General features: G+C 32.7%; 1 protein-coding gene across 3 annotated transcripts in view; it reads left to right on the top strand.

The window, feature by feature from the left end:
• LOC121410050 (sorting nexin-4-like) overlaps positions 1-11,406 on the top strand; it is a 35,064-nt gene extending 23,658 nt beyond the window's left edge. For all 3 annotated transcript variants that reach the window (XM_041601887.1, XM_041601888.1, XM_041601889.1), the window contains 6 exons: positions 123-250; positions 1,710-1,799; positions 2,377-2,470; positions 4,040-4,194; positions 6,378-6,492; positions 8,291-11,406. In XM_041601887.1, coding sequence (XP_041457821.1) covers positions 123-250; positions 1,710-1,799; positions 2,377-2,470; positions 4,040-4,194; positions 6,378-6,492; positions 8,291-8,338 — 630 coding nt within the window. In that variant the 3' untranslated portion in view covers positions 8,339-11,406. The remainder of the gene's footprint in view (positions 1-122; positions 251-1,709; positions 1,800-2,376; positions 2,471-4,039; positions 4,195-6,377; positions 6,493-8,290) is intronic.
• Positions 11,407-13,209: the final 1,803 nt, after the last annotated feature.

Raw genomic sequence — 13,209 nt, 5'->3', positions numbered from 1 at the left:
TCAGCTCGGACCACCCCTTTAAGTCTCTAATGGAGACCTAAGATAATTATGAGCTTAGATTTTTCAGAGTAATGTAAATATGCTTACCAATTGAAACCAATGTTATCCTTTCCTTTCCACAGAGACTATCAGATAGACTATATGGATTACATAAGATCCATGGTAACTATGGGCGTGTCTTCAGTGAATGGAGTGGTATAGAACAAGAGATGGGAGATGGTTTACAGAGCGCTGGTCATCATATGGATGTGTAAGTCTAATCCACCAGTATTAGCCTCTTAGTATGATTCATTACATAGTAATCATATGATAGCTTGTTTTTACAAAGCACTCAAAATCTGGAGGGGAAATGATACACAAAGTATATTCAAGAAAATTTTTCCCATAAGATGCTTATCTTTTCTATGTGGCTTATAAATAGATGATCTCAAATGTTCATTAGAGGCACATTTGGGGGTCATTGTCCGTTTTTTTGTTCAGTTTTTGTTTTCATGATAATTATTTTTTCTTATACAGTGCATATAAAAAAAGTTTACACTTTTAAAAAAACCTGTAAAATTATAAATTTGTAATATCCTAAAGATTTTTCCACATTTTAACATTGATACAAATCCATATAAGCAAATGACGATATAACTGTCGAAAAATATTTCCGCTTGAGTGAGCACCACTTACTTTTGAAAAGTTAGTGAAAAATGATTTGCGTAGAACTTTGAAATAGTTATGCGAATAAAAGTAGAACTTAATCATGAAGAACATGTGGCATCTAGCTAGTAAAATTGATTTGAAGATATCTTACCATTTTATACTTTTTTCCTTGCCCAAAATACTTCGGAGAGTGCAATCGTGACGATATTTGCTTTGCACTGAGCTGTGATTTACATGAAATGGCTTAGGCTTGATTTTCGTTTTGTTAATCATTGTCAAGCTTGAAAGAGGTGTGGAGAAACAAGTATTAGATAAAAAAATAAATGTGATCCCACTTAAAATGATAAAAACTTAAGTGAAAATATGCTGGAGATGTCTCATATAAACTTTTGTTCAGATTTAATTATGTCCTCAGATCCAGCTGGCACAAACAGGGTAAAGGTTGTGCTTACTAAGTGTTGAAATTTCAATTTGGGTGGCAAAATTGTTCCAAATGCTTGAATGTATCTGTTTAATTTCAATTGACTAAAAGTGCAAAGGAAATGCGTGAGAAATGTTTCGGAGGGTAAATTTGATTTCGCCCTTTCTCCTTGACACAGCGTGAAAACAATCATTTCTGCACAAACAGATTTCTGCAAGCTTTACAAAAATGGACAGTGCTCATTCAAGTGTAACATTCTGTCAAAACTTTTACTTGCATTGGATAGATGAGACCCAAACCTAAGATTATATGGGAAAAAATTACCCACATGTTGTATATTTTTTAATTGCCAGGGCTTTTTCAAAGTGTAAACTTTTTTTATAATACGCACTGTATACAGAGTAGTTTCCTATTTTTTTTTTTTACATTTAATTGTATCAGAATTTTGAGTTGTCTTGGAGGGTCATTTTTGTTGATGTGTATTAAAAGTTTACTTTGTTTTTAAATTGTACTTTAATATTAAGTATCATCTATTCTGATATTTGTGTTTTCTTCTATTTTAAGATCATGTTTATATTTGCAGTATGAGGGAGCTCTAACTTGCGCTTAAAAGGTGATTTTGTTTTTCTTTCTGTTTAAGGTACAAAGATTATATTGATGATTATATGGCAGAAGAGGAACAGATAGCTGATCAGCTTAAAGAATATATTTATTTTGCTGACTCACTGAAGTAAGTACTCGTCAATGCTGTGTTGAATGAAGTAATATCATACAAGCTTTGTACACCTTTGACTACCTGTTGGGATTAGGCAGTGGTTTTAATGTTTATAGTTGACTTTATTTCATCAAATTTCAGTACATGAATAGAAAAGTAGTATTGATAAAGTTGCTACACTTTTTCCAAAGAATCATAAGAAAAAAACCCTGATGTATAAAGAAAACATGTTTGTTGTACTTTTTTAAAATTAATTTTCTGATGTTGGCTGGGTGTCTAAGTGCTGAATCAGACTCAATAGAAAGGAGTTTACAAAGGGAGATAATTCTTTTTTGCAGATACCTTAGGAACGTCTGCAGACCAACATTTATCAGTTCTTTAACTGTTTAGGTATTTGTTTGTGCTTAATATTAGTGCTTACCAGCTTTTAAAAAATAATTTAATTACTTTTTACCTCAAGGGAACTTAATTGTTTCATCATTTCCATTGTCCCTTCTGCTCTCAATTGTCATTCGCTTCAGTTTCTCAACTTTCAGAGATCATTATCATGTTTTAATAATCTCTAATGTGTTTATGTTTTGTGTATTTTCAGGGCAGTATGTAGGAAACAAGAAATTCTGCAGTTTGAACTGGAGAGATGTGAAGATTTATTGAATTCCAAGAAACTACAGAAAGATCAAATAACTGTAAGAAGGGAAGGGAAAGGGAAGACAAGTTTTTTTTTCTGTTGTGAACACAAACATGGTAACAGATTAAGAGAGAAAGAGAGGAAAGAGGGCTTTAGTAGTGTTAGTACAAACTGACATCGATGGATGTAAGATATTTATTGGAATGATGAAAAAAAAGACTTAGAAAAGAAAATTAACAATTACAAATGAAAGAAGATTGATAGAGAGAGAGAATTTTATAAATATAAATTGAAAGTAGATATCCTTGTAAGTATAGCTGGAAACAATATAAAACGATGTAAAAGAAAAAAATACAAAATTAACTAGATGCTGTATATTACAAAGAAGGCAAGTAGTAAAACAGAGCATAGCATAGAGCAGAACATAAAAAAGAGGAACAAGATAAAGGACAATGAATTTAGAATAAAAGTAAAGAGAAAATTGAGTCAATCATTGAGCCAATCATCGATCCTTAATACACATAATTATGTAGTGCTGGAAGGTGTTTGTAGCCCAAATGAATCAATAAATTGCATGGCTTGTGTGTATATCATAGAAGCCTTACATCCATTTTTAACTATATTGAACTAAATCTAATGAGAAACATCTAGACTGATGTCATAAGAGATATCAAGAAGTAAATTGAGCCATCCTCTTACGGTGATATCCACATGATAATAGTTTGATACTTCCTTACTGATTGCCAACAATGTGTCATGCATCTCAACAGAGACCTAGAATAAAGATAGAGGAAGGTCCTGGTATGATTGAATTAAAGTCATTGCAAATTATTTTTTTATGTTTCCTAAAATTGAGACTACAGCATTTGACTATTGATCATACAAGCAGACTTGTCATTCATTTATTGGGGGCGAGTGTATATGTTGTGATTATGATGATGTGTGCTTTGTTGGATTATTAAACCTCACATAAAAAGTTACAGGGAAAGAACAATTAAATAAACATTCTGTAAAGTAGGAAATGAAGGTATATTAACTGCTTTCACTTCTTAATTTGAAGGTATTTTATTGAGAAGACGATGTTACATTGTGCATGATAAAACAAAGCAATATCACTGCTGATTGTGAATTCCTTTAAACTTCACAGAAGATGTGTAAATTGATGTGAAGAGAGTCTGGGAATCCTTGAAAGATTGTAAGCTCCTGAGATATAGTGTGATGTATAACCTCTATGTGTTCTCCTTGTAAAGTAATTGAATTTCCTTCTCAGCAATACTCTTCAAAGATGGGAAACAAAGACAGTGATGTATTGGCAATATCATACTGTGTGAGCTCATTGATTATACTTATTTAAATCAATTCTTCATGGGTGTCATATTAGTCAATGTTCTGTATTAATTTGATTATACTTATTTAAATCAATTCTTCATGAGTGTCATATTAGTCAATGTTCCGTATTAATTTTTAATTAGAGACAGTTATTGACACAGCTTTTCTTTATTTGCTTATTATCGTGTAGAAAACATTAATTTTTAGAAAAAAAAATGAGAGACCTTTAGATTCCGGAAGCATTTTAATAGCTTTCCTTTACTGTCTTTTCCTATCAAAGTTTTTTTTTTTATTTCAGGGTAAAGCACCTCAGAAGGTGTTTTCATTCCGAGGGATGACCTCTAAGCTGTTCGGTCAAGATAATGCAGAGACAAAAGAATCCAGAGCTCAACTCATTTCTGATCAGATAACGGATGCTGAAGATGCTGTAGAAAAAGCAAAACAAAATATACAGTAAGTAATATTGCCCCATGTTAGCCAAGTCTCACCTGCATAGCAGAGTGAGACTATAGGCGCCGCTTTTCCGACGGCGGCGTCAACATAAAATCTTAACCGAAGGTTAAGTTTTTGAAGTGACAGCATAAATTACATAGACCTAGGTTAATCAAGTATTACTGAACATCCTGCCTGAGTTTTAGGTGTTATGACCAAGATCAAATGTCATTTAGGGTCAATGAACTTTAATAGACCATGTTGGGGGAGTCAATATCAAAATCTAACCTAAGGTTAAGTTTTTGAAATATCATAACTTAGTATATGGACCTAGTTCATGAAACTTGGCCATTAGGGTAATTAAGTATCACTGAACATCCTGTTCGAGTTTCAGGTCACATGACTTAGGTTAGCGGTCATTTAAGGTCAATGAACTCTGGCCTTGTTGGGGTTATTCGTTGAATTACCATCATAACTTTCAAAGTTAATGGAAATGGCTCATAAAACTTGCACAGAAGAGTAATCAAGTATCAGTGAACAGTATGTGTGAGTTTCAGGGCACATTACCAAAGTCAAAGGTCATTTAAGGTCAATGAACTTTTGCTTTGTTGGATGTAATTGTTAAATTGCTGTCATAACTTTGAAAGTTTATGGATATAGGTTATGAAATTTGGACGTCTAGGGGTGATCAACTATCACTGACAAGTCTTGGGTCACATGATCAAGGTCAAATGTCATTTAGGGTCAATGCAAATAGTATTAATTATATGAATGGTGTTTTTTGTAAATACTTATTTTATAGTACTTAGTTTTTAAGGTCTACATTGCTGCTATATTGAATTGTGTAATGCAGGTGATGCGCTCCCCTTGTATGATATTAACTGGCCTTGAGAGGAACATCAAATATATTTCCATGACAGAATAATGTTAGCCTGAGTCTTTGGAAGAGCTGGGCAAATGGTTCTTTTAAGGGCATATATTTGATGTTCCCTAAAGAGGAGCCTGTCAATATTTTCATTATTACCTACAATTTTTGTTATTTGGAACAATTTAAATTCCTGTTTACTTGTCACTACTTCTAATTACAGGTTATTTATGAACTTTATCAAATAATTATGGCTAAGTAATTTTGACTTAAATTGTTACTGTGCAGGTTCACACCATGTATGGTGCGCAGATACTTAACGTGTACAAATCCACTGCATGGGTTTGATCAGCTGGGAATATATGAAACATTCACGGCATGGTGCCGCACTATGCATTATCTACATGTACACTACCTTGCTTCATAAACTGGTTTCAACTGGTTTTCACATATTGCCCTCTGCAGGGGTGTGAGAGTTCAGATTTTTAGCTGATTTCAGATTTTTTTTTTCCAGCTTAATTTCAGCTTATTTTGGCTTCCCTCTGTACAAAATGTATGGGACCTCTTTCTATTTCAGACTTTTTCAGCACTCTTCAGCCTTTTTCAGATCTTTTTATTTGTGACCACTCACACCCCTGCCTCTGCCAAATTTACACACAACTTCAATAGGAAAACCCAGAGGAGAAAATATGATATTGACAGCTGCAAATGCAGGGAATGCAAAAAATGGAAAGTGATTGTCATAGAAACACTCCTTGCATAGGTATTATTGCCTCTTGTTAGCATCTAAAAATGTGTGCAGGAAGCAGGGGCAGGTTCTAGATTAAACAGAAAGGAAAGAAATAGTTCTGGAAAAGAAAAATCACCACCACTTTAGGAAGCACTTTTCCCGACCAAGCAAATTTCTAAAGAAAAAAACAAACAGTGGCATGTTAACAGTTTGCCCCCTTCCCCCTTATTCTAATTTCCTCATGATGTCTTAAACACCTTCAACAAAACCTTCTTCTTGCCAGGCTAATACACAGCTTCTTTTCTGCTTGACTCAAAGTCTCAAAACTCTTTACACCTTGCTTCCACACTGTCCTCCAGCTATTTCCGTTCCCAGCAAATAAATTTACACCCATTATTCCTCAGAGATACCAACATCACATTACTAGCTGATGCTTCAGCTGATCCTTGAAGCACATGGGAGTATAATACACAACATGAGGCAATGAAAACCCATGGGATGAATATTCTCTGTAACATCAAACCTATTTTAATGTAAATCATATTAATCAAGTGTCAACAGATCAGGTTATTATAATCTATTGTCATGGTTACCTTGCTTTTATTTCAGAGATTTCACTGACAATGCACTGAAAGAGGTTGATAGATTTAAAAGGCAGAAGAGTAGAGATTTGAAGGAGATCTTTATTAGCTATGCTATTCTACAAATCAAGATGGCCAAGAGGGTAAGAAGAATATAGTTCTAGCCTAAGAAATAGTAGAAATCCCTTTTTTTCTACATAAGTGGAAAAAGTACTAAGGAACTCAAATCAGTGAGAAAAATATTGCCTTAATATCTCTTTGAAATGGTATTTTGAGAACCAGTTCCATTTTGTCTTCATTTTATCTCTGTAAGACACGCCTATTACTGAAGCAATGTCCAATAAGACGCATACATTCGTAATTCCGAAGCTTCGTTATTCCGAATATTCCGAAGGTTTGTGTTTCCGAAGGTTCGTATTTCTGAAGGTTCATAATTCCGAAGGTTCGTTAGTCCGAAAACAAAATGAGGTTCGTAATTCCGAAGGTTTGTTAGTCTGAAAACGAAGTGAGGTTCGTAATACCGAAGATTAGTTAATCTGAAAACAAAATGAGGTTCGTAATTGTGAAGGTTCATTAGTCTGAAAACTAAATGATTAACGAACCTTATTTCGTTTTTGGACTTATGAACCTTCGGAACAAGGAACCTTATTTCGTTTTCGGATTAACGATCCTTCGGAACAACGAACCTTATTTCGTTTTCGGATTAACGAACCCTCGGAACATCAAACCTTATTTGGTTTTTGGATTATCGAACCTTTGGAATAACAAACCTTCGGAAATTATGCCACTAATGTTCGGATTAACGAACCCTTTTACGTTTTTGGATTAATGAACATCGAGGTATAGGCAGTTTGCATGTTTTGGAATTACGAACCTTTGGAATAAAGAACCTTCGGAATTATGTAGTGTAACCCCAATGAGAAAGTCTGTTTTATAACACTGTCGTCTTATTCAACCAATGAAAATCCTTTCCACCATGAGGCGTGGCAGAGGCGTGGCAAAGGAGTGAGATTGTGTCAGTTAATTAAACTCAAATGCGCTTTCAATGTATGCTAGCACAACTGTACAGGGATTTCTCTTTTTTTTTTTTATTAAAGGTCAAGTCCAACCCAGAAAAATGTTGATTTAAATCAAGAGAGAAAAATGAAACATGCATAATGCTTAAAATCTTATCAAAATTGGATGTAAAATAAGAAATTTATGACATTTCAAAGTTTTGCTTATTTTTTCACAAAACAGTTATATGCACAACTCAGTGATATTCAAATGAGAGAGTGGATGATGTTCCTTTTTTTATTGTTTGAATTATAAAATATATCAATTTTTTAAGATTTGACCATAAGGACCAACTTTACTTGACCATAAAATGATAAAACAATGGTATTTCCACATATTCAGGGAGGAAGAAAACTTTGTGTCACAGGAGAATGAAGGCAAATTAGAATATTTCATATTTCACATAATAAGATACATATGAAATAGCGAGAGGATGACGTCATCAGTCCCTTCATTTGCATACTGACCAGGACGTGCAAATAACTATTTTGTGAAATTAAAGGGAACTTTAAAATGTTGTAACTTTCTTAATTTGCATCCAATTTTCATGAAATTTTTAGTGTTATGCTTGTAGGATTTTTCTCTTTTTATTCAAATCAACTTTTTGTTGAGGTGAACTTGTCCTATAATGACAAAATTCTCATATTTTGTTTGATTTCAAAATTGTATCATTACAATAACCATTTCAAAGACAATATTAGTAAAGAAAAGTCTAAATCTAAATCTTCTAAACCATAGGTTTAAATAGTTGATTAAAAACTTTAAATAAATACATACTGTAGGTATTTATTTGATGAATACCACATTCTGTATTAAAAGCAGTAAGTGATTCTTGAAATGATGAAAGTCTAATATAAGATCCTCTCTTTGTTGTCTTTCATATAGGGTATCACAGTATGGACTAATACTAAAGAATGCTTTGACAAGATGTAAACCATCCTGTCTAACCATCCTCATGAGTGATAATACATCAGTCAATTAACAGTCATCATTGTTCCAGTAAAGTCTTGAAAGGAGACTACCAACTACTCCTACAATTAGACACTCACTGTTATAGAGAAATAATCCTCTACATAGACTCAAGAAGTAAATAATTTTCTATTATTACCCTCAACTTTTTCAATTTTAAATTCTGTTATGATGTGACAACAAATTCATGTGCAAGAACATTGAGTATATTGATAATAAAAACTGGTCACTTATTTAAGATAATTCATAAATATTCATGCCAATAGCGACTTAGCAAATACAAACTAAGACAGGGATATTTGATATAAAACAATGTACTTTAAAAAATGCTTTGCTGGTTCAAAATCACATGAATGCAACAACACTCCATTACATCTTACCCAGACAACACTTTCAGACTCTTGACACTTACAGCCTAGCACACACTATATTATCCGTTTGAGATAAAATCTTGGGAAATGATATGAGCATGTGATTTGAACATTCCATCCTGTAAAATGTTAATAACCTAAATAGTGGTATGAATATTGAAATCAAAATTCAAGTTTCCGTTTATGATTAAAAGAATTCCATTTCATAGTGATATCATAGCAATCCTATCATCAGTTGCTATTTGAAGCTGATTTGGACCATACTCGCAGTAAATCAGAATTTGGGTTTTGGGCATTTCTAGGATTGTTCCAACTTTCAAATAATTTTTTTTTTACCTTTCCAAACTTTCATATTTCATGCGAAATAAGATTTGTTAAAAATTGGGTCATAGTAAAGTTCCATACCCGGCATTAGAATCTGATTTTAACTTAATACATTGTACAAAGGAGATAGAAGGGTATTGAATCCAGAGATTGATCAACATTAATGTTGATGTTCCACTTAGTTAAAAAAAAAGAAAATTCATTGTAAAAAAGATGAAGTAAACAAAAGGAGTAATTATCATGTTATAATTTTGAATAGGACTTTATGATAGCAGTAAAGGAAGGTCCTATTGAATTAGGGTATTGAGCTGTATTATATCAAATAAGCTATGTTGTTTGATTGTGAATTATTGGTTCTACATGTGTAGTATCAATGCATTTAAAATGAAAACAAAATGAAATTGGCAAATAAAGAAAGCTGTAAGAGTAACAAGGGTCTTACTACATGCGAAAGATCATTCATATTTCAACAACAACAACAGAGCAAAGCATTGCATAACAAGAAGATGATGTAATTGATGTGAGATTATTGTTCTATGTACTTCTTCATTAAGAAATAAATGATGCCCCATTTTTAAGTGGACAAAATTTACACAAAGATGTGTTTTGCAACGGTTTGGTGTTACTTAACAGTGGATATATATACAATATGCTATCAGTTTTTAGAACAAGCAATGGGCAGAGATTGTATTTAATGCAATATACATACGCAATTACAAATTGATGTTGGATTGTATATAGAAAGAAAGACGGCCCTATGGTGTAAATTGACGTGTTTGCAAATGAAATGCAAGTGGCGATCATACACATTCTTTGATATTTGTGATATTGGTGGCAATAATTCTTAAAAATTAACATTATTTCATACTTATTTCTTATCAGTGAATATGTATGCAAAGCATCTCAATGCTAAGTGATCAAATGTTGTTTTTTTTTAAATGAAAGTCATCAGTACATTAAATTGTAATCTATGGTGTAAAAGTGTACTCTGATGTTTAAAACGAATTAAATTATGGAGGCATTTGTTTCAAAGCATTTGTTTCAATGTAAATTGCATCCAGTTTCTATTTTTTGCAAGCAGTTGGGGAGGTTTTCTTCCCTTATCAAAATGAAAATGACACTGATGCTTTGCCATTGGGAAACCCTTAAACTAATTTTTACGTAGAACATTTAACAAACTTCTGCATCCTTTTTCATCTTTTAGGGGTTGGTGGTTGGTGCATGTTTTAGCTTGTTAAATACCAAGGGGCCTTACTGGTTTGTCATGCTGTGTTTTTGTATTCAGTTGTATTATTAAGTTAGTATGTAATTACTATATATGCTAGTCCAAGTGGACTACATTCAAATTATTGTGACTGATTTTTTAAAAATTATTTCATTATGGTTACATAGTTTTCTGGTAACACATTCAAGATTTATATAAGCGGTGGTAGGTATGATATAGAATCTGATTGTGCTACTACTACAAAAGTGTTAATGCAAGAAGGTTTCAAAATTATATTGGTTTTACTAATCAAAAGTCAAACAAAATATTTGTTACAAATTAACAGCAACAAATTATCAATTTTGATGAGAGGATTTGAAATCTTTGTGTTAAGGCATATGACTGAAAAGTCACAGACTCTGACTGCATAATGTATGACTTTGGCCCAATTTGGTAAAAGAAGATCAACAAAAAAGACGAAACATGAAATTACTTGATATGGTTAGAAATATTTGTTAGAGATTATTTTAGTTTTTTCTGAAGAATCTGATAGAGTATATGACAACAAAGATTCTTCCATACACAGAAGAATTTCATATCTGGATCAGTTTAATTCTAATACAAGTAGTGTTTCATTAGTATGGTCATTGCTTACAGCACTAAATCTTATCAGGAATCAATTTGTATTTACAAGATCTAAAACAGATATCCAAGATTCAACCATAGGATTAACACATTGCTTGGCATGTGAATGGTTAACAGGCTTAGCTTATGTCCAGGTACTAATTTTTATATGCAATGATTGTACATATTTTCATATTATTGTATAATTATTATTATATTAAAGGGATTTGAAGCTGAATAGCTATTTTGATCAATTATACTTAGCTTATTCTGAACAATCCAAGTAAACATCTTTAGGTTAACATAGAGGCTTCAGACTACTCCAATGAAAAGAACCCCCAAAACCCAATGTTTGATGGCCTAATCTTCAGAAGAATGAACAGAAAAATCTGTTAGGATGTCCTATGCACTGTAATGTCTCTGATGGTATAGAATTGTCATGAGAGAATGCACAAGTTGGAAAGTCATGTCAGTGACGCACATGTAGAGGGTGTGGTGAATACGGTAATTGCCACCAAAAACCAGCGTTTTTAGGTTCTGAAGACATTACAATCCATTTTATCACACTACAGTGTTCTTACCAGAATTGAAATTAGCATTAGATTGGATTTCACCTCATGGTAAATGTACCATTATAACATGTAATAGTGTTTCCATTGGAGATATTTACACAGCAAAGTTACCCTCAATAGTAAGTTTGTTTGTCCCATGTCTGACAGCTTCTCTGTGTCCAGAAAAATCTAGAATTCCTCTAGATTTTAAGCTTCATGGATGTAGATTATGATGGTATTATACAAATGAAGCATGAATCCAGATACCATGAATTTCAAATTTTCATTGTGATTAAACGATGTAAATTGCTTCACTTTATGGACTTTTTATTATGGGATGGACTGTACTTGTTTACTTCTTACTTGCAGCATATTTGTGTTGTGACAGTCTCATTCATCCTTTCTATTTAAGCACAAAGTTATATTTTTGAAAGAGTTTTATGTAGATAGCCAGTGGAAGTAGTTATGTTTTGAAAATTGATTTTCTTCAAGTGTCTCAATTTTCTTTTTATAATCCGGTATGCTTTGTCTTTATTTGTCTTCTCTTATAATTATATATTTCATTGTATATATTAGACCAGTTGGGTCATTTTGTTGTTCAGTTTACCAGATGAAATTACTTGAATAAAATGATGAAATAGATAGGGAATGGAGAGATGAAAGAGAGTGGAGGAGAGGGAGAGAGAGAGAGGGGGGGGGGGGATGGAGAGCAAGGCAAGATGAGAGAGAGAGAGAGGGGGGGGGGGGTTACAGTGCTAATTTTGTCATCTGATGGCATTTATTTCTAGCATCAATTTGTATTTTCTATTCAACTTTTCTGTTCATATTGAAAATCATAAAGTGCCTGTTTAATTAAGTGCATAATTTTATGTGTGAATTATCAGTTTTTGATTACACTGGTTATATTTATATGTGTCACATTTCACTATAGTTTATGATTATTATTTTTCATTCAATTTATGCCACACTAATCACTGTGATGCTTTGTTATTTCTATGTAACAACAAATTTTGACTGAATTTTTCAGTTTAGGATAAATAAAATATTGATTGCTTGTTCAAATTCATACATTTATTTTTTTGATAAGTTACTATTACTAAATCATTTGTATTGTTGATATAAAATTGCTCCAAATTTTGATCGATGTCGTTGTGGTAAATTTGAGAGAGAGGTAATGTGGAGTATCTTAAAAATTCCATGATGACATATTCTGTAAAGTTGATCCATATTACATTCCATGTATAAGAGGTCATTTTGATTTATGGCTATTTTACCTTGGATGAATTATAGGGCAGTGTACTATCCAACCTGGACTACATAACACAAAGGTTTGCTATGAATTGCAAATATGAAAGAACCGCACTGATTGGTCCCTGGTCAGTATTTTATACCTAATGCGTGTGTAACATGGATATTGATTGGTCAGTTCATTTAGCGATTGATCGCTAATCTTTGTGTTTCGGAGCCCAAAGAATGCTAGTTTTCTGATTTATAGGGTGTCTTTTTTTTTTGGGGGGGGATAAATAGACACATGGTTCCTAAATGTGCTTTTACAATGTAATTGTAATACTATGAAGCTTTTAAATATTGATATTCTTATGTTTAGTATTCCAGACAAAGACAAAACAATTTTATTATGCTTCTATAGAGAGTGTTTATTCATGGGGTGGGGTAGGGTAGGGTAAGGTAATCTGTATGTCTATGTGCGTCAATTCAAATAAATGCCACAACTGGTGCAATACCTTAATATAATGTCTTGAA

This window comes from Lytechinus variegatus, chromosome 3 (assembly GCF_018143015.1).
Source record: "Lytechinus variegatus isolate NC3 chromosome 3, Lvar_3.0, whole genome shotgun sequence".
Taxonomy (NCBI): domain Eukaryota; kingdom Metazoa; phylum Echinodermata; class Echinoidea; order Temnopleuroida; family Toxopneustidae; genus Lytechinus; species Lytechinus variegatus.
Note: the sequence above shows the minus strand (reverse complement) of the source record. Positions and strands in the feature narration are given on the sequence as shown.